Here is a 20,372-nt window from a genome sequence, read left to right on the forward strand (position 1 = left end):
TAAGGGATGTTCCACCTTTACAGATATTGAAGCAAGCATAGGATATGATGAAAATATGTTCATTTATTTTACTGGTATACTCTTATGTGGAGAAGTCTGCTATTACCTGTTATAAGCCAAGCTTTAGTTTTCTAGTTCCATCATCAGATTCCAGGACCACTTTGCATTGCTGTACAGGCCATTCATCAATCTAAAAACCGCATAGGTGAAATATACGCCAGGAATATCTCTGCATGTAAGATTTTGTGCATGAAGCGTTCAAAGGGACTTCTTTCGAGTGCATCATTATTTTCGTCCACTTGTTGGCTACGCCTGGTGTTGGCCGCGGGCCCGACGCTCTGCGGCTTCCGGATACTGCAACGCCTGGCGTCGAGGTCTTTATTGCTAAGATATGCGAGCGCTTGCTCAAAATTACGTTACGCAATTTGCATCACCAATAACGATTCTGGCGAAATGTTCAACATGTCCAGACAAACATGGCTTGACCATGTTAATGGAAATTGTTGGACCATTTTTATTTTCAAGCCACATTTGCGGGGCTCTTGATATTCCTGCACAACCTAGACAAAAATACCGACAAAGTTTCAGCGTTCTATATCGGCTTAAGAAGACCACTGGACTATTATAAAATGAAGAGCGCCATCGATTCATTTGATGCAGTCATTTAATGCATGACCTTTTCGGTTCAGTGACTTTAGAAACTTCAAGCAGAATTTATCTTGCGGTGGCGCCAGGCCTTCATTTCAGTTATAGAAGGTAAACGCGTGTAATGTATATATGCATATACATATACATACATATATATATATATATATATATATATATATATATATATATATATATATATGTCTAAGAACACAATGCCTCCACCAACAAATATCCCATACGACAGTTTTTTCCGGGGGGGGGGAGCTGTCACTTTCAGGGGCCCTTTGTCAACCATGTGCCCCCCTTGCCAAGGCTCTGGCTCCGTTTTGTGAAAAACGGCAAATCAGTGTGGTCGATGTTTCCAGATTGCATCTTGACGCTATTTTAAGACGTTGTCCTCTGCAAAAACGGTAGGCTGGGTCCGTTTTGTCCCGCTCCGTCTGATCCCTGATGGATTATGGTTAGGCGACAGCTGGGTTTGACAGGATAAAACTCGGTAGCATGAAGAGCACCTCGGTTCCCTTCATCCTGCCTTGCAGCATCTTGATTCATTGTCCCTCATTCCTCGCGTTCCTCACGTCTCCCGAGAGCTCAGCAGCTTCTTAATCTTTGTGTCTACTGTGTGACCTAGATCTTCGAAACGATGGCCCACTGAGCGTGCGACGCTGTCGGCAGTCTTGTTCTAGAACGAAGCCTTTCTGGACTCGTGTCCTAATTTCGGCGCCCGTTGAATCAGCGGACACCTCGGCTCCGGTGTGTGCCATGCCCTCTTCAGATCGCAGTCGGTGCCGCCTCGCCTCGCCGGCGCTCTCAGGTCACCGAACTTGGAGCGGTCCCGACTGGAGCCAACTGATGATTCAGTGCGAACATGGGTGGTGATTGTCCATGTCCATGTACTGGGCCCCAACAAAGGTGGTGTCGCGTAAGCTGGATCAAAGGTAAATATTTTTATGCCTGTGTTTGCGGCTTCCTAGTGTCTGTGCTACTAGTCACCATTGTGATGTTGTTTTGCACATGACTAGGGAAACGGAGCGGTCGGGTGAAGGCAGCATAAAACGGGCGTCGTGTGTTCATATCTGCTACAGGTTGGGGTGCAACGTCATGAAACACCCTCAGAGGACATATCAGATGGCAAACAATCCGACATCACTTCATCACTCCAACATTGCACAGCGGTAGAAAAATGGACTACATGTTCATACAATGGACTACAAATGGACCAAGCTCGGTTTTCCCCGCCCGCCTGACGCCAGTTCTGCGCATGCTACGCTTGAGTTCGCCACTTACATTTTGAGGTGACTTGGTGCTAGACTACTGTTCATTTCTGGATGAGTTAGCGAAGAAGCCAAGTTTTCTTGGAATATGCGTACATTCCCAAGTTGAACGGCGCGGTCCCGCGTGGATGCCATGCCTCCTATTGGTGTTTTTTTTTGCGCCCACTGATCACAAATTGGTGTAGTGTCGTGTCAAGCTATATAAATGACAAAGCATTTACACGTAAGTTCAGTTCTAACAGGATTGTGTTGCTACGACTTTTCGATATCACCATGATATTGCACCCGGAGGCGAGAACGGTGATGCGCGTTGCATACAAGCCGTCTTTAACCGCCTCGGGGCTGTTCAAGGCTTTAGTCAGATCTCATAGACCAGAACAGACGGACGGGACGCCAGCTGCGCAGTGTAGCTAAGGGGACCTGTCTCGCTTTACTGGCGGACAGCATCCTGTGCGACCCGCAGGTGAGTCAGAAGTTGATCAGAAAACGATCAATGTCGCCCCCAAAAAAGACGCTGGTGCTTAAACAGAGATCGATTGCACTGGGAACACCTCACAGACGTGCAGCTGTTACTGTCGCATGCCCCCCCCCCCCCCTCCCCAAAAGCGTATATTGCAACCTCGCCGCATTTGCCACGAGAGCAATCATTATAAATTTGTTGATGTCGCCGATTAAATTGTCAGGACGGACCAAGCCCAGAGTTTTCTTCAAAGAAGCAGGACCTTGAGCTATTGATTTTCGGCACGAGTTGGGAAAACTTACGGCGACAAAACACTACCTTCAGTATACCAGGAGGTACCGGCCAAATGACATTATCTGACAAGCAATGGTGCTATCGGCAAAGCCCCTCACTTCAAACTGTCCACGCACGGCTACTCGTGACCATGAGGTCGGCGCTGTTGGCTCGGCCGGCGGCCGGGCCGTCGGCCAGCGCCGCCTCGCGCTGTCTGCTGGCTCAGGTTCGGTGCCGCATCAGCGGTTCCGCGCTCAACCGCGTCGTAGCCGTCGTCGCAGCGGACAGCCGCGTCGCACCGGACGTCGCAGCGGATGTCGATTCGACGATTCAGCCCGTCGCTGTCTGGACGAACGTCCGCCGCCTGTCGCCGGTCGACACGGGGCCCGTCTCGGGGAGTGTATTGCCAGACATGGACAAGGTTAAACGACTCTGCGCGCGCGCGCGCCATCGGACACCGCCCTAGCGGCGAGCGTGTCGTGCGGCAGGCGCCCAGACACAACCGACGCCCAGCACACTGTGGAATATCGACGAGACTGCTCGGCTCCGCCGCCGGCGACGGAGCCAATCGGAATACGGGGCGCGCAGAGGCGCGAACGCACGCGACAACACAGAGAGACAGAGAGACGGAGAGAGCCGTCGGGAGACGAGCAGACAGCTGCGCCAGGAGACGAGCTGACGGAGACAGGGTCTGTCGAGGAGACCGACGACACAGAGACGGCTAGGCAGAGAAGTGGGCGACGCAGGCCCCCCGGCGACAGCAGCGGCGCACACTAGACGCGAGATTCTGAATCACCAACGGGGAGACGTACGAGACGCGGGCTGAAGCATACACATGTACACAGACTAGCCAGAGACAAACTGCCACAGAGTCTGGGAGGTGGCGCCGGACCAAAGCTCCGAAGATGCGCTCGCAGCAGAGCGCCGCAGACATGGCGATGAGAGCGGACGTCATCGACAGATAAGCACCGCAAGCAGCACAGCACATTCCAGAGCGGTTCTTCCATTGAACAGTCTAACAGTTAACACTCATAGATATATTGTAGATTTAAGCTTGGGAAATGGTTCGAAATGCCCCTCAGACACAATTATTCGGATCTTCCATAAACTCAGAGATAAAGATCCGACATGTAGCAGCGGTGCCAAAAAAACGGCAACTCATAAGCGGAGCACGGCGTCATGGGAAGCTACAGTTCTGTACTTACGGGTTTCCCGCAAAATCATAGCAGGGTCAACTGAGCAAAGGCTTTCATCCACACTTTGATACGGTGTCAAGCAACCAAAGGCACGCCACACCCACACGAGACGTGGCTCCCAAAACATCGCCGAACGCCTCTCCTACCCACCGCCGTTCGAAATCGGCCAGACCACAACATAATCGAAAGACGCATCGCTAGACTGGTCTGGAGCAGGGCGTTTGGCGAGCGGCGCTCAGATGACGGTGGCGCCGCCCCGCGGTCAGACGGTGCCGCCGCTTAGCGAGCTAGCGGCACCAGCACCGTGACGTAGGACACCGGGAAGTAGCCGCTGCGGCCGTCCAGCGTGCCCTCCAGCCAGTTTTCATCGATCTGCTGCGTCAGGGAGATGACGTTTCCCTCCTGGAATTACCGACAAGACGCACTGATTCCAACCGCACCCAGCACGCATCCACAACACAGAATGGTCGCGCCGAATCTGACGTCATCGGTACGAACGGCGACCGCGACCAAGCTTTGGCGCGGACATGCCTAGCATTTTCAGCGAAATCAGCCAGCTGGCAGAGCCGCCGCGCGCGGCCAGCCGCCCAGCGGAGTCCGGCCGCGAGCACCGCCGCGTACCTTGAAGCCCAGCTCGCCGGCGTTCTCGGGCTGAAAGTCGTACAGCGCCTGGGCGCTGGGTCCGGTCCGGCTCGGCGTTCGCGCCGGGGAGCGCATCGGAGACGGCAGCGGCGACGCTGCGGCACGGCACGGCTGTCAGCGGCGCCGGCCACACCGGCGACCGCGGGCGCGGGGGCAGCGGCCCCGCGGCGCGGCGCGGACTCGCACAGAAATACGACGGCGGGCACCGTCGCAGACGCAGGCATGGGGGCTCGGCCCATGACCCAGAACACGGACCGGGGATAGTTAAGACGGACGGCACCCAGGTGGCGTCAGTGATAGCCGCCATGTCCCGACACGTAAGCAAACGTGCTCACGCACGCAATGACGTACGTAGAGAAACCGCAACGCACGCTGTCGCACACTTTCACAAGGAGGAGAAATCCATTTTTCCTCACACATCCTAGCCACTCCTGGTGGTAGGAAGGTGATCTAATAGTCAACGTAGCTCAGTTATCGCTCAAGAAAACACACAGCACCACCGCAGATCAACCCGCTCTCGGGGTTGAGCGTTTACAGAACAGTTTTTAACAAGATCAAGAGCAACGCTACACACGACTTTGAACGTTTGTCCACGCCAATGTACAACAACCGTTTACCCACAATTGTTTCCAAGGCGACGACAGCTAAAGTGCGGGACATCGGCATAACGGCAGCTGTGCCATATGCCGCAACATTCTGCTCAAAAGACTTCCTCACACTGCGACGCGGAGGCCCATGAGTTCCAGCTCAGTCATCATTAACTCCAGCGACGGCAGATCACGAAAGTTATGAACATAAGTGCCGAAGCTGAAAGTTAAGTACACCGAAGACAACGTTGAAAGCCACGTATAGCCCGAGGACCGCAGCGTCATTGCTTGTGAAGCGCCAGCACGCTACGCTAGCTGGCAGGCCACCCTCCAACGCCGGATGCAGACAACAGTGAACTCTACACAAACAGACATCTATGGGACAACCGTGTGAGAGCATCGCATCAGGTGCGACCTTCCGACGCAGGCAGAAGGGGTTCTCCGCGACAAACAGGCCACGACAAAATGCATCGCAACATCGAGGTAACACCAACCGCCGGCAGCGCGATCGAGTGTAGCTAAGGCTTTCTACTGCAGACTCGAAAGGCTACGGGCTACATCAAGGGCAGGCCGATGCGACGCCGACCGGCCGCCGGCTGACGGCGGTCGAAACGCCTGACCACGGGCCATGTGACGCCGCCCAGCGGAGCACGGCGAGCGGCAGGTCCGCGCAGAGGGTGGAAGGCACGGTGCAGCTACGCCTTCGTCAGTGCGCGCCGTGCGATCTAACGACGGCTACCACTACGGCCCGCGAGCTGGCAGGTGCAGACTACCGACGTTACTGGAGCACCCCCGAATGGGCTGCCGGTGCCGCATCAGGGACCACGGCTGCGGCCGTCAGTACATGTCGGTATTCCTACGGGTGCTGGTGCACAGAGAGAGGCGTGCGGCGGACGTGACCGGCTGCCGCGAACCCGTCCAGCCGGCGGGGCGTTCTCAGTGTGGCGACGGCCCGGGGCGCCGGTCAGTCAAGCTCGGAAGGACAGGGGAGGGGTTGTCGAGGTTCGTGATAGCCCTCTCTCTCTCTCTCTCCTCTCTCCCTCTCCCTCTCCCTCTCCCTCTCCCTCTCCCTCTCCCTCTCCCTCCCTCTCCCTCTCCCTCTCCTCTCCCTCTCCCTCTCCCTCTCCCTCTCCCTCTCCCTCTCCCTCTCCCTCTCTCCCTCTCCCTCTCCCTCTCCCTCTCCCTCTCCCTCTCCCTCTCCCTCTCCTCTCCCTCTCCCTCTCCCTCTCCCTCTCCCTCTCTCCCTCTCCCTCTCCCTCTCCCTCTCCCTCTCCCTCTCCCTCTTCCCTCTCCCTCTCCCTCTCCCTCTCCCTCTCCCTCTCCCTCTCCTCTCCTGCGGTCCCTCTCCCTCTCCTCATCCCTCTCCCTCTCCCTCTTCCGCTCTCCCTCTCCCGCTCCCCTCTCCCTCTCCCATCCTCTCTCTCTCTCTCCTCCATCTCCTCCTCTCTCTCTCTCTTCTCTCTCTCTCTCTCTCTCTCTCTCTCTCTCTCTCTCTCTCTCTTCTCTGGCTCTCTCTCTCTCTCTTCTCTGGCTCTCTCTCTCTCTTCTCTCTCTCATGGCCTCATCTCTCTCTTCCCGTTACCGACGGAGAGGGCGGGGTATGACCTCCCCATCATAGGACGAAGCAGCCACCGCCAGGGGCGGACAGGATGGCTTCCGAGCTCCCGGAAGGGCGGGGCGGCGTTACCGGCAGGGGACGCTGGCGGCTGGCCGCTGGGAAACAGCGGCTCCAGTCCCTTGACCGAGTCCGGAGTCGGCAGCGGCGAGTGCTGCGGCGTTCGCGTACCTGTCCCGCCGCGCACACCGCCGTCAGCGCACCACCCACGCACGGGGACCGCGTGCGGCGGCGGGCGAGAAGCCGACCACTCCGATGGGAGGGGGGGGGGGGGGGGCGGGGGCCGCCGGGCGGAAGCCAACCACGCGGTGGTTGGACGGGTTGCCAGACAGACAGAGGGCTACTACCACACTGTCAGCAAGCACGCGTGGAAGAGAGCTGACGATGAAGACAGACACAGGAGGCCCACACACAGAAACTGCAGGGCAATCAAGTTTCACCGCCGAGTCTCACAGGGTAAGAATACAGCTGAGCAATAATTAGGGGAAATGCCTCAGGAGCGTACGTCGTGATTTGCATGAGGAAGACAGCGTGTCACGTAGAATGCATGTGGACGGGTGTAATCGACGGTATGGGTAGAATAGTTGGTGAGCGTGAGGTTAGGAGCCGAGGGGCGCGGGCTAAGTGATCGGATACAAACGTGATGTGTTACAATTGGATTGAGGCTGCAGTGAAAAAGACTAAGTGATGAGAGCGTGAATGACTGTCAAATTAGTGGACAACTAAGACATACATGTGTGTGTGTGTGTGTGTGTGTGTGTGTGTGTGTGTGTGTGTGTGTGTGTGTGTGTGTGTGTGTGTGTGTGTGTGTGTGTGTGTGTGTGTGTTGTGGTGTGCGTTGTGCGTGTGCGTGTGCGTGTGCGTGTGAGTGTGCGTGTGCGTGTGCGGTGCGTGGTGCGTGTGCGTGTTCGTGTGTGTGTGTGTGTGTGTGTGTAAATGAAGGACGCACGGGTCAGTGACAGGCGAGTACCTGCGATGGTGGACGAGTGCACGGCGAGGGAGTTGCCCAAGCCGACTAGTCTGTGAGCTACTAGCGGTCAATAGCATCCAGCGCCGAGCGCCGTTGGGAGCGGCGGTCACGGGAGGAACGCCCACACCGCAGGACACATCACCCACACGGCACCAGCGAGCGAGCGAGAGACAGCGGGACCATACGCCCTGCGTCGCCCACTGCCATCGGACCGGCGCTCACCGGTGAGCCCGGCGCCCAGGCCGCCATTGGTGCCGTCCGGCCGGTAGATGGCGCTGCTCGCGATCCCCAAGTCGGCCAGCGTCTTCGGCTGGAAGTCGGGCCGCGGCCGCGCCACCGCCTCCTGCTTCTTCTCCAGCAGCGTGTCCTGCAGCGTGCTCAGAATGTCGCTGCACTGGCGGTGGTAGTCGAGGAGCGACTCGGCGAACGTGGCCAGCTGGCTGATTTGCTCCACCTGGCGGCGGCGGCGGCACACGGCTCAGCGCGGCGACGGCGGCGGCGGCACACGGCTCAGCGCAGCGACGGCGGCGGCGGAGGCACACGGCTCAGCGCAGTGACGGCGGCGGCGGAGGCACACGGCTCAGCGCAGCGACGGCGGCGGCGGCACACGGCTCAGCGCGGCGACGGCGGCGGCGGCACACGACCCAGCCCAGCGACGGCGGCGGCGGCGGCACACGGCTCAGCGCGGCGACGGCGGCGGCGGCACACGGCTCAGCGCAGCGACGGCGGCGGCGGCCACGGCTCAGCGCGGCGACGGCGGACGGCGGCGCACGGCTCAGCGCAGCGACGGCGGCGGCGGCCACGGCTCAGCGCGGCGACGGCGGCGGCGGCACACCGCTCAGCGCAGCGACGGCGGCGGCGGGACACGGCTCAGTGCGACGGCGGCGGCGGCGGCACACGGCTCAGCGCGGCGACGGCGGCGGCGGCCACGGCTCAGCGCGGCGACGGCGGCACGAGCGGGAGATCAGAGAAGCTATGCTGCCACCGCCCCGCCACCGTGATGCCTGTTGTACACTGGGCTGCATTGGGGTACCACGTGTCCGGGGGGGGGGGGGGGGGCATCGAGTTCGCATGGCTCATCTCTCATTTCACGTGCTAGAGAAACTGCGCGGCGCTTAATTTTACACGCCCAGAAGGCACACGACACACACAAGTGGCAAGATTGTCGGCGCCTGAGCAACGGCGGACCACCTGGTGGCCTAACCGATCACGTCTGCGCAGCGTTTGTGCCAGAGCCGATTACCGTTCCAGTCTTTCCGTTCAGTCCCTAGGCACACCCCTCATCTGAGCCAGGCGGAGAGACTCACGTCATTCTCCAGCAGGTTGTGCATGCTCATCTGAGCCAGGTGGAGCGACTCGGAGAACTTCTCCTCGGCAAGGCGAATCTCTTCGTCCGGAATCTGCGCCCCTGCAAACGACGGTCACGTCATCGGCGTCATCAGCGCCTTACGACGCACTCCGCCCCCGGGGCTGCATCGCGTTGCCTACCTCTCATCCCGACAGGAGGGGCGGGCACCACGGGGAACCAAACTCAGTCCGTCTGGTTTCCCAGATCGACGGCAACATCACTGCAGACGGACGGTGCCACCAGAGCTGGACGGGTCGGCCCGACCGAGGCGGACCGGCGGCCACCGCCGCGCCTGCAGACGGACGGCACCGCCAGAGCTAGACGGGTCGGCCCGACCGAGGCGGACCGGCGGCCACCACCACGCCTGCAGACGGACGGCACCGCCAGAGGTAGGCGGGTCGGCCCGACCGAGGCGGACCGGCGGCCACCGCCGCGCCTGCAGACGGACGGCACCGCCAGAGGTAGGCGGGTCGGCCCGACCGAGGCGGACCGGCGGCCACCGCCGCGTCTGCAGACCGCAAGGCCGCATGGAAGGGGAGCCGCTCGCCTGCGGCATAGTGTCGGTCGTCGCAGCAGGAGCAGGAGGGTCCCATCAACAGGTGACCTCATGGCCCGGTACAGCCGCCGTACAAAAGGCGGATGATACATGTGTGCGCTACGGATTACGAGGTGGCGCGCGTCACATCAAATCATGACACAGCGCCGACGAATGCACGCCTGATAATTGGGCCAGCGTAGATAGTTGTAAGCCACAAAACCCCCAAAGTCAAGCGCCGCAGGGAAGCACTCGCGGCTCCTGCGCGACACGGGTGGGTTTGTGACCAGCTACGCAACGCCGCGCCACACCAAGCCCCCAAATCACTATGCCCAATAAGGGCGCATTAAACAGCGGCGCATAATTCGCCGTAACGTCGGACCAGACCACGCCGTCTGTTTTATTCAACCTCGCCAGGGGCAGAACCGCCATGGCGCTCCAGCCCAATCAATACCATGACCTTTTGACTGGTGGGGTTGGCTGGCGGGCCGTCGATTTGTTACTTCAAACCCGGCTGACTGAGTCCACGCCTGCCGAATTTGACGGGCCGAGAACGAACGGGCCTGGACGAGCACACAGACTGCGCTGTCGCCTCCCACCCACCGGCTGCAGCACGAAACCTGTCCGCCAGAGTGCCTCTGGCTGCCCGAGTGGGGCGGCGTACCTCTGGCTGCCCGAGTGAGGCGGGTGCCTCGGGGTGCTAGAATGAGGCGGGGTAGCTCTGGCCTCCGGAGGGAGGCGGAGTGCCTCAGGTGCTGGAGAGAGGCGGGGTAGCTCTGGCCTCCGGAGGGAGTCGGAGTGCCTCATGATGGGAGAGGCGGGGTAGCTCTGGCCCTGGGGGAGGCGGAGTGCCTCAGGGTGCTGGAGAGAGGCGGGGTAGCTCTGGCCTCCGGAGGGAGGCGGAGTGCCTCAGGGTGCTGGAGAGAGGCAGGGTAGCTCTGGCCTCCGGAGGGAGGCGGAGTGCCTCAGGGTGCTGGAGAGAGGCAGGGTAGCTCTGGCCTCCGGAGGGAGGCGGAGTGCCTCAGGGTGCTGGGGAGAGGCGGGGTAGCTCTGGCCTCCGGAGGGAGGCGGAGTGCCTCAGGGTGCTGGAGAGAGGCGGGGTAGCTCTGGCCTCCGGAGTGAGTCGGAGTGCCTCAGGGTGCTGGAGAGAGGCAGGGTAGCTCTGGCCTCCGGAGTGAGTCGGAGTGCCTCAGGGTACTGGAGAGAGGCAGGGTAGCTCTGGCCTCCGGAGGGAGGCGGAGTGCCTCAGGGTACTGGAGAGAGGCGGGGTAGCTCTGGCCTCCGGAGGGAGGCGGAGTGCCTCAGGGTGCCAGAGACGAGCGGCGGTGTGTTGCAGCGACTGGCGCTAGATCGATCGCGGGCGCCGTGCGATGAATGCTCTTACGTCTGTTCTCAAACACAGGCACAACCAATAATCGACCAGGGGCGGGCAAAAGCTAGAGGGAGCGTTAATCGGACCACAGCCCAATAAGACACCATCAATGGGCGGCGCTCAAAGGGCGCAGATCCCGCTCCGCTGATCCGAATGCCGGCCTCGTCTCACAAAACGAATCACGGCAGAATTGACGACTCTGGATATCTGACGTCCGCCGGCCAGCTCAAGAGCGGTCATTCAGCGTCCCCGTCACGGCCGCTGAACCGTCGACGAGTGGGATATCGAGCAGCTCGGCCGCTGTCACGGCCAGTTCTCAGCCCGAGCCGGCCGCGATCGCCGTCGGAGCGGAGCCGCGCGGCTCGCCTGCCAGAGCTCGTCTCCAGCGACGTACGCAGCGAGCCGCGAGCGACCGCTTCGCTCCGTCCGCGGGGGCGAGGCACGGACGGGCGCGCCGCGGGAGCTGCCTCTGAGGCCGAGTCGCCGCGACGGCGACACCGATGGCAGGGCGATGCCGCTCGCCGACGAGCCCTGGCGATCGCGTCCCACTGGAGCCGCCGGCCGAACGCTCCGCGGGCGCGCGGCAGCGGGGAAGGCGGCGCGGACCGGACCCCTGCCGTGCGTCCCACTGGTGCCGCCGGTCGGGCGCTCCTGGAGCGGGCGGCAGCAGGGAGGGGGGGGGGGGGGAGGATCGTGGCACATACAGGACCCCGATCGGCGGCGGGGTACCTCAGACTGAGACGACGGGAAAGTCCGTCGGACTATGACGTGCAGCCCTCGTGGAGGTCTCCCTAGCGGCTGTTGACCTACATTCTGCATAAAGTAGTGGGTAGCTATCTTGAGAGCGGGGACAAGCCATAAGCCCCAGCACGTCTCTCTAAGCCCTCATCAGCATGGTGAGGGCTCGAGGCCAAAACATCTGTTGATCCCCCGCTCTTATTCGAGCGGTTCACTGCCCCTTACGGGAAAATAGGCCAAAATCAGGCGGCGGAGCTCTGGCGTCTTTCAACTAATGTTAGGGCCGGGGGCGGGGGTCAGGAAAAGGTCAGCACGCGACAGGGCCGGACCAGACCAGGCTAGACCGCGAACTTCCAGCTGACATGTCATCCCAGCCCTATTGTGAAACGCGACGCTTCCCACTGGAGTATGAAGTTTTCATTCGCTCGCCTATCTCCAGCACCAGGTTTAATGACATTCGAGCCTTTTCATCTTTGCCAGGCTCAGAATGCTACACGTGCGTAAAGCGATGCACAATAGTCGTTCAGAATCGTTTGCTGACGCATGAATGCGATGGCAGCAACTGCAGTACTCCCCAACTCCTGTGATGAGTCGGAAGCCTCGAGCATAAGGTTCGACGCTTGGAATGAAAGGATAGATAGAAGCCAATCAAGAGCACCGACATACAAAATACACCACAGCTTGCTCATAACATCATTCCTGTTGGAGCGCTCTGGTAGTATGCTTATTCCAACTAACATGCGCGCACAATGCAGCCTGCGACGTACCTGAAGCTATTGCCGCTGGGCGGGAGCTCGCCATCGACTTCAGCGCGGCTCCTCATCAAACATGCGTTCCAATCCGAGTCTCATAATACAAAAATATCGTACACGGACTGATAAACAATGGCAATGCCTTCATCCACTGATGGCAAATGTCTACATGTTGCGATAAACGCGCGCCGTACATGACAGTGCAATCTTGCGTTCAAAATGGTGACTACAGCATACCTGTCATAACGTATGACATAGCGGAGAGGACGGCGCCATAGCCTTACGCCAAATGACCTCGACCCATGACGTGCGTGTTCTAGTGACTGACATGATCCGTTTTCTGCTACAAAGAAGAACACGCACATGCCACCGCCGGCCATTTTCCACGAACGTGGTATGCACATAAATCGACATCCAGGCAAAACTAAAAGCGGTCTTGTAAGTGGAATAAGGCCTATCTGGCCCCTTCAGTCAGACAGGACTGCAGTAGCACCTGAATAATGCCACCTTCGACAATGGTAAATGCACCCATGCAGCACGGGAAGAGACGTTGCCTTGTCACCAGCACTTAATTACCAAGCAGTGAAATTCCTAATATGCCCAGGACGCGGCACGCAGACTACCAGCCATATTATCAGTTTCAGAACACCGACGCTATCACCATGACGACCCCAGCCGGGGATGCGCACTGAGTTTCGTTAACCTACACATCGTAGCTCAGCCACGTACCAAAAACACCATACCTCCACGCTCATACCAGGCATAGCGATAACATACCCGGTCAGCAGGGCCATGTGGACTACCCTGGCGTTCCGACGAAAACCAGTTACGAATCCTCCATCTAGGGCCGGAGATCGGAGAATGGTTCATTCTTTGTCCGTGGACCTCGGGCGGCCGACGGGAGCCATCGCCAGCGCCGCCGACCGCGGCAAGCGTCGAGGAGCCCCCGGCTGTGACCCCGGGCCGGTCCGTGGACCTCGGGCGGCCGACGGGAGCCATCGCCAGCGCCGCCGACCGCGGCAAGCGTCGAGGAGCCCTCGGCTGCGACCCCGGGCCGATCCGTGGACCTCGGGCGGCCGACGGGAGCCATCGCCAGCGCCGCCGACCGCGGCAAGCGTCGAGGAGCCCTCGGCTGCGACCCCGGGCCGGTCCGTGGACCTCGGGCGGCCGACGGGAGCCATCGCCAGCGCCGCCGACCGCGGCAAGCGTCGAGGAGCCCTCGGCTGCGACCCCGGGCCGATCCGTGGACCTCGGGCGGCCGACGGGAGCCATCGCCAAGCGCCGCCGACCGCGGCAAGCGTCGAGGAGCCCTCGGCTGCGACCCCGGGCCGATCCGTGACCTCGGGCGGCCGACGGGAGCCCATCGCCAGCGCCGGCCGACCGCGGCAAGCGTCGAGGAGCCCCTCGGCTGCGACCCCGGGCCGATCCGTGGACCTCGGGCGGCCGACGGGAGCCATCGCCAGCGCCGCCGACCGCGGCAAGCGTCGAGGAGCCCCCGGCTGCGACCCCGGGCCGATCCGTGGACCTCGGGCGGCCGACGGGAGCCATCGCCAGCGCCGCCGACCGCGGCAAGCGTCGAGGAGCCCTCGGCTGCGACCCCGGGCCGATCCGTGGACCTCGGGCGGCCGACGGGAGCCATCGCCAGCGCCGCCGACCGCGGCAAGCGTCGAGGAGCCCTCGGCTGCGACCCCGGGCCGATCCGTGGACCTCGGGCGGCCGACGGGAGCCATCGCCAGCGCCGCCGACCGCGGCAAGCGTCGAGGAGCCCTCGGCTGCGACCCCGGGCCGATCCGTGGACCTCGGGCGGCCGACGGGAGCCATCGCCAGCGCCGCCGACCGCGGCAAGCGTCGAGGAGCCCCCGGCTGTGACCCCGGGCCGATCCGTGGACCTCGGGCGGCCGACGGGAGCCATCGCCAGCGCCGCCGACCGCGGCAAGCGTCGAGGAGCCCTCGGCTGCGACCCCGGGCTGGGCGCCGGATGGCCGCCGTCGCAATGCTGGCCCGCTGGCAGAAATAAGAGCCTGCCCGGGAACGAATCGACTTGTTTACCACCTCGGCAAGTGCGGCCCAGGCCGGCCGGCGGCGCCGGAACACAGCACAACGGAACGGACCGCGCGCCCACGTGCCGAGTCAGAGACGGAGCCGACCGCGAGCTGGGGACGAGCGAGCGCGCTCCGGAGAGGCGACACCGCGGGGACCGCGTGTCCATGGTGACATTTAGTGCCCAGAGCGACGCTCCTTCCACCAACGGCGCGCCAGCTTGAGGGCCGACGACTGCATTAGACGGCTGGGATTACACACGATCTGACGATGTCCGCCGAAGCAGAGCTTCAGGCGGAGAAGAATTCAATCAACGGGAGCAGTGAAGCGGGGACGGTCAATACAGGCCAGACTTTTAATGACTTTGCGGTACTTAACTCACTACGAGCCTGCTGATGCGCATGCGTGTGTAAACGGCGGGGTGGAGGGGGTATCCCATTCTGGTCTTCTTTAGCTGCGCGTGGGAGTGCCGAGCAACACGGCGCGCCAAACTCGGAACGCACACCGGAATGATCTAGTTTCACCTCCTACCCCGGACCAGGCGCCGCCGCTGAGACACCGTAGCAGCGAGCGTGCTAGGGCCGTCCTCAGTGTCCCGCCGCCAAATGGACCGTCGCCGGTGTGATCAATAGCCAGCGTGCCGGCCGAGGGTGCAGCCGCCAGCCCGCCGCCTGGTGTCAGATCCATACCCCGCGGCGCCCTTCAGCGCCACGGCCCGGGCGCTCCTCGGCTGGCGGCCGGAGGCGGGGGCGGCCGGCGCCAGCCGTCATCCGCGGAGAAGCCCCGCGTGGCGTCCGTGTCACGGCTGCGGTGCATGACACAGCACGGCACAACAGAGGCCAGGCGCCGGGTGGACGTTATGAAGCCGGTAGTCGGTGTTTTAGACACACGTGTTTGAGGTGCTCCAGCATGACGCAGGAGTGATTTGCTCATATGACGTATAGAAAAAAAACTTCTAAGCTCGATGACCGCCAAGTGGATCAGTTCCTCGTCGGCGTATCGTTTTTTATTCCAGCAATATCCCTGTGCGTGACAAAGCTCATTATCACAAATGTGTGTTGGCTGTGTGCAATGGTTTCTTCCACAATGGTAGGGATGAACACTTAAATGTGGACGCTTACCGATGCAAACTTTTCGAGAAGCTGGTTAACTTTTTAACCGATAGAAAGTTAGAAAACGTTCCATGGTAAATTTTCGGAATGTTGGGATTAACTTCCTCACTCAATTTTAAATGGACTTTTAAATGGACCTTTCCACGCGAATCATGGTTATTGGGTGACTACGGGAGCCCATCTCGACAAATGTCTGAAGGTATTCTACAGCGCAGTTGCTGATAATTGTAAACACGGTAATGTAAAAAGCTATCAGCTAATGCCGAAAAAGTCAAATTATTGTTAAGCATTCTCAAACTGTAATTATTTTCCGATGTAACTAAGGAAACTGCTCATTTGGGCAGATTGGCCAGGCCCAAATTCCCTTCTCTGCCGTTTGCTGCACACTGGCGAGCATCCATAAGTAAAGGTGGAGGTTTCTCTGACAGCGTGAAAACGTAGTCAACACGCATGGCCACTGGTATCAGCATGCACCAGTGGATACCAGTGTGAATGGGCCGGAACAGCCAGCACCACTGGTCACCCATAGCAGCAGAATACACGGTTTCCTCATTCCCATTCCTCAATTCGTTGCGGTCCTTTACCGGAAATAGGCTTTGCTTTGTGCGACAAAAGTTTCGAAAAATTATGGAAACAGAATTTTCCGTGGAAAATTCCCAGGCGGCAAAACTAGCAACTGGGAATGTTCCACTGGCAATTGTCACCAGACTTTTCGGTGAACATTCCCCTGTGATAACTTCCGAACGAGCCAAAATTTCCGGAAATTCACAATCCCAAGTTTACACTGGCAAACAATAACGAACGGTCTTGATGCGGCTTGTTTCGAAACGATGCCACGCACTTTCGCCACACACTTATAAAAAGGGAGCTAACGGGCAGACATCCGGAAGCTGAGACGGATGCACGCGCTTCACGCAGTGCTGGAGCCACGTGGACGCCGTCAGGACTGATCACCCCAACTTATCGCGTTATTGGACTAATTGGCACGTGCGCGAGCTGGCAGCAGACGTCATCATCCCCAGAGCGTAGGCATACCCAGGCCCACAGCCCACGGCACTAGAGAGGGTACCGGCGGCAGCGAGTGGAGAGCTGGTGTTCGGTATAAACACGCCACACGGAGACGGTGCAGGAGTGGTGCTCTGGTGTGTACGCTGCACACGGCAGCACATCAGCGCAAGCGAATGGCTACTGCCCAGGGTACCGAAACTAAACACAGGCGACTCACACAGAGGTCTAGCAGCATGACGGTGTGCGCCGATTCCAAGGACAGACATCCCACACAGACCAGGGCCCACCACCGCAGTAATGTGTGCTGGTTCCAAGCGCAGACACGACACCACAAAGCAGACATGACACAAAAGGGAGGTGCTGGAGTTGTGTACCGGCTCCCAATGCTGACAACTCGCACACAGCAGGTCCCAATAACGCGTGACGGAGCGTAGCTCCGCGGCACACACGCTCCACACGGAGGCGGACCCAGCGACCGGCAGCGGCACGCTGCCCCAGCGCGCAGGCCCGGCGGCCGGCAGCGGAGCCTGACAGCGGCGGCCGCCGGGGGCTCACGTACCTGGCGTTCGGGCGGGGCTCGCCGAGCGGCCTTGGGCAACAGACGGAAGAAGAAGAAGAAGCAAACAGACGGCAGTGTCAGTGACGACAAACGACCACACGCCCGGCCAACGAGTCGGCACCAACCGAGCCGGTCGGTGACGGGGGCTGACACGGAGCTTGTTAGCATTGCGATTGTAAACCCCGGAGCTTGTTAGTGAAAATGCCGCCAGGGATTAGTGGTGAGAGGCATGACAATGTTGCCGCTTCCGAGCTGGTTAGTGGGGACACCGGCGCGTGAGTTATTCGGACAGCTCATCACGCCAAGCATGGGCGGCCACGGAGTCCACACAATGAACCACGGCCAATCGCGCGTGACAACGGCCAGGGTGTAAGGACGGCAAACCGCGACCAGATGCAATCACCGGGAGCGACTCGGCCGCGCGCGGAGGTTCCCGCTGCCAGACGCCGCCGCTTGGCTGCGCGCTTACCACGGTCTCTCCTGCGACGTTTGCAGTCAAAGTCCAGGCGGCGCCCCTGCAGCTTCTTGCGGTGGTGCTGAGGACGGGGAGGGCCCGCGGCCGTGAGCGTCTCACAAGGCGTGACACGGTGAGAGCGGGTGGCGGTGAGCGTCGCGGCGGCGCGCACACCAGGTGAGCCACGGTGAGCACACATGAGGCGACAGCGGGAGGCGGTGAGCGTTGTGGCATCGCACACAAAGGTGAACTGAGCTCTGGCAGCGGCAGTTACCAGGATAGAGCCGGAGCTGATCGGTGACCGCCGTCGCGCTCCAGTGGTATCAAAGTGCGTTCTCAGCGGCGCACCGGGACACCAGGGCGTGTCGTAGCGACAAAGCCTTTACTCATGCGGCGCACCTGAGCGACAACACAGCCATACTCCGACAGAGCCTCAGTCAGTCCCTTGAGACGATCAAACGCGGCGCCCCTGATCGCCACCACGAGCGCCGCCCCGGCCCTCTGCCTTCGCTTGTTATGCAGCACGGGCGGCAGTTAGCATAAGCCGCCGATGGTGCCGAATTCGAATGCCACCGATCCCAACAGCCAGCGGACGCCACCGACAGCTGGCCGGGCCGCTCCGACGCGCCGCGGCTGGCAACTTCATATCATATGGCGGTGACGCTTCATATCTCACGGGCGCCCAGCGGGAGTAATACCCACGGGGCGCCGCCATATCGCGCCGAGCGCCCAGCTCATCTCGTCCGGGCGCTCGCCTGTCAGCGGGTGGCGCTGGCTGGAAGCGGCGGCGCCGACTGGAGGCGGCGGCAGCGGCGGTGGCGGCTCGATAGGCGGCACAGGCGTGAGTCATGACGGCCGGGCAGACCCCGTGGGTCGGGCCCGGGCGACCAGCAGTGCGGGCCGTCTCACGCGGATGACAGGCGCACTGGCAGGCGGGCGACTGCACCTTCATCGTGACTGGTGTTTAGGTGGGCGCTGGTGGCGTGGAGTCGACGCCTTCTGATGTCCGGCTGCGGCCACCTTCGGCGGCTCCGCCTTTCGCAATCGGCTTGGGGGGGGGGGGGGCGCATTCAGCCTCGAGTGAGGCTAACAGCCGGATAATTGAATACGGATGGTTAAACACAACGGCGATCAACATCACGTCCAATACGCCCTAACTTTCTCCTTATTGCCCGGCGATTCTCACTTGATTTGCCTGCTCCGTCTCTGGTCACTGCCTATTCTCGTTTGACATGGACGTTCAGCTGACTTGCATACCCAAGGAAAATGAGTAGAACATAATCCGGAGAAACCAATGGCGTGACTGGCCATGCTGCACAGACCCGGCAGCCACCGCCCAGGGAATCAAACACAGTCGCGTCCCAAGCCGCGCAGGAGGGGCTCAGCGTCTGCACCGGCTGTCTGGTGGGCTGCATCGCCGCTGTGGGACGGCCCGAGCGCCCCCGCTCCAAGAGCGGCCAGTCGCGCTGAGATAGAGCCGCATCGACCGACCTACTTCCGGTCGCCGGGGCGTGCCTAATGTCATCGCAACCACCCCTCTCCGGCGGCGGCGCCCACGCACGCACGAGCGGTGACGTCACTGGTGACGCTGCGCCGCGCCGGCGCCGCCGCAGACGCGGCAGCGTGGCGGCCGGGCGCGCGCCGGACGGCCCGTAGGGGACGGGAGAAGGATCGCTCTCGCCTGCCCCCCCCCCCCCCCCCCCAATCCCCAATGCCCACTCTGGTGATGACAGCTCAGGCCGGGCCAGCCAAGCCTTATCTTGCCATATTTCCAGGAAGGGTGCCCATGGGACTATTGAGTAGAATACATCCAACTGGTCCAGTTAGACACATCGATGGCGTTGCCAACGGAACGAAAGGTACAGCAGCCGCCCGAACCCGGCCGTTCGGCAGCCAGAGGCCGCCGCCGACGGATCCTGCCGCCCCCACTTCGGAGTCCTCGGGGCGACTCGACAGTCAGATTGCCTCCCGTCCCGCCGCTCACCACCGCCGGCCTCGACATTGCGTCCGGTGCCTCGCGGCCTCGCCAGCCTCGATGCTGCGTCCGGCGCCTCGCCGCCTCGCCTCGCTTCGCCGGCTTCGACGCTACGTTCGGCGCCTCGCCGCCTTGCCTCGCCTCGCCGGCCTCGACGCTACGTCCGACGCCTCGCCGCCTTGCCTCGCCTCGCCGCCTCGCCTCTCTTCGCCGGCCTCGACGCTACGTCCGGCGCCTCGCCGTCTTGCCTCGCTTCACCGACCTCGACGATACGTCCGACGCCTCGCCGCCTTGCCTCGCCTCGCCGGCCTCGACGCTACGTCCGGCACGCCGGCGCGTGTTCATTGTGAGCGACAATGACAGCGCTGGGGGCTTTGACGGCGCATGTGATTCTCTTGCCGCATGGATCTCCCGCACCGGAGACTGGCTGGCGCCGCATGGGTCTCCCGCACCGGAGACTGGCTGGCGCCGCATGGGTCTCCCGCACGGGAGACTGGCTGGCGCCGCATGGATCTCCCGCACCGGAGACTGGCTGGCGCCGCACGGGTCTCCCGCACCGGAGACTGGCTGGCGCCGCATGGGTCTCCCGCACCGGAGACTGGCTGGCGCCGCATGGATCTCCCGCACCGGAGACTGGCTGGCGCCGCATGGGTTTCCCGCACCGGAGACTGGCTGGCGCCGCATGGGTCTCCCGCACCGGAGACTGGCTGGGCCCGCATGGGTCTCCCGCACGGGAGACTGGCTGGCGCCGCATGGATCTCCCGCACCGGAGATTGGCTGGCGCCGCATGGGTCTCCCGCACCGGAGACTGGCT

General features: G+C 61.4%; 1 protein-coding gene across 7 annotated transcripts in view; it reads right to left on the reverse strand.

Annotated features, from left to right (window-relative positions):
• Positions 1–3,033: 3,033 nt before the first annotated feature.
• LOC119102567 (endophilin-A) overlaps positions 3,034–20,372 on the reverse strand; it is a 36,100-nt gene continuing 18,761 nt past the window's right edge. For 4 of the 7 annotated variants that reach the window (XM_037225966.1, XM_037225968.1, XM_037225967.1 and 1 more), the window contains exons 6-12: positions 17,599–17,665; positions 17,130–17,159; positions 8,973–9,073; positions 7,888–8,119; positions 6,768–6,866; positions 4,473–4,588; positions 3,034–4,253 (exon numbers count right to left, since the gene is read on the reverse strand). In XM_037225966.1, coding sequence (XP_037081861.1) covers positions 4,131–4,253; positions 4,473–4,588; positions 6,768–6,866; positions 7,888–8,119; positions 8,973–9,073; positions 17,130–17,159; positions 17,599–17,665 — 768 coding nt within the window. In that variant the 3' untranslated portion in view covers positions 3,034–4,130. The remainder of the gene's footprint in view (positions 4,254–4,472; positions 4,589–6,767; positions 6,867–7,887; positions 8,120–8,972; positions 9,074–17,129; positions 17,160–17,598; positions 17,666–20,372) is intronic. The other 3 variants (XM_037225965.1, XM_037225969.1, XM_037225970.1) reach the window with 3 other exon arrangements.

This window comes from Pollicipes pollicipes, unplaced genomic scaffold, assembly GCF_011947565.3.
Source record: "Pollicipes pollicipes isolate AB1234 unplaced genomic scaffold, Ppol_2.1 Scaffold_5724;HRSCAF=6776_pilon_pilon_pilon, whole genome shotgun sequence".
Taxonomy (NCBI): domain Eukaryota; kingdom Metazoa; phylum Arthropoda; class Thecostraca; order Pollicipedomorpha; family Pollicipedidae; genus Pollicipes; species Pollicipes pollicipes.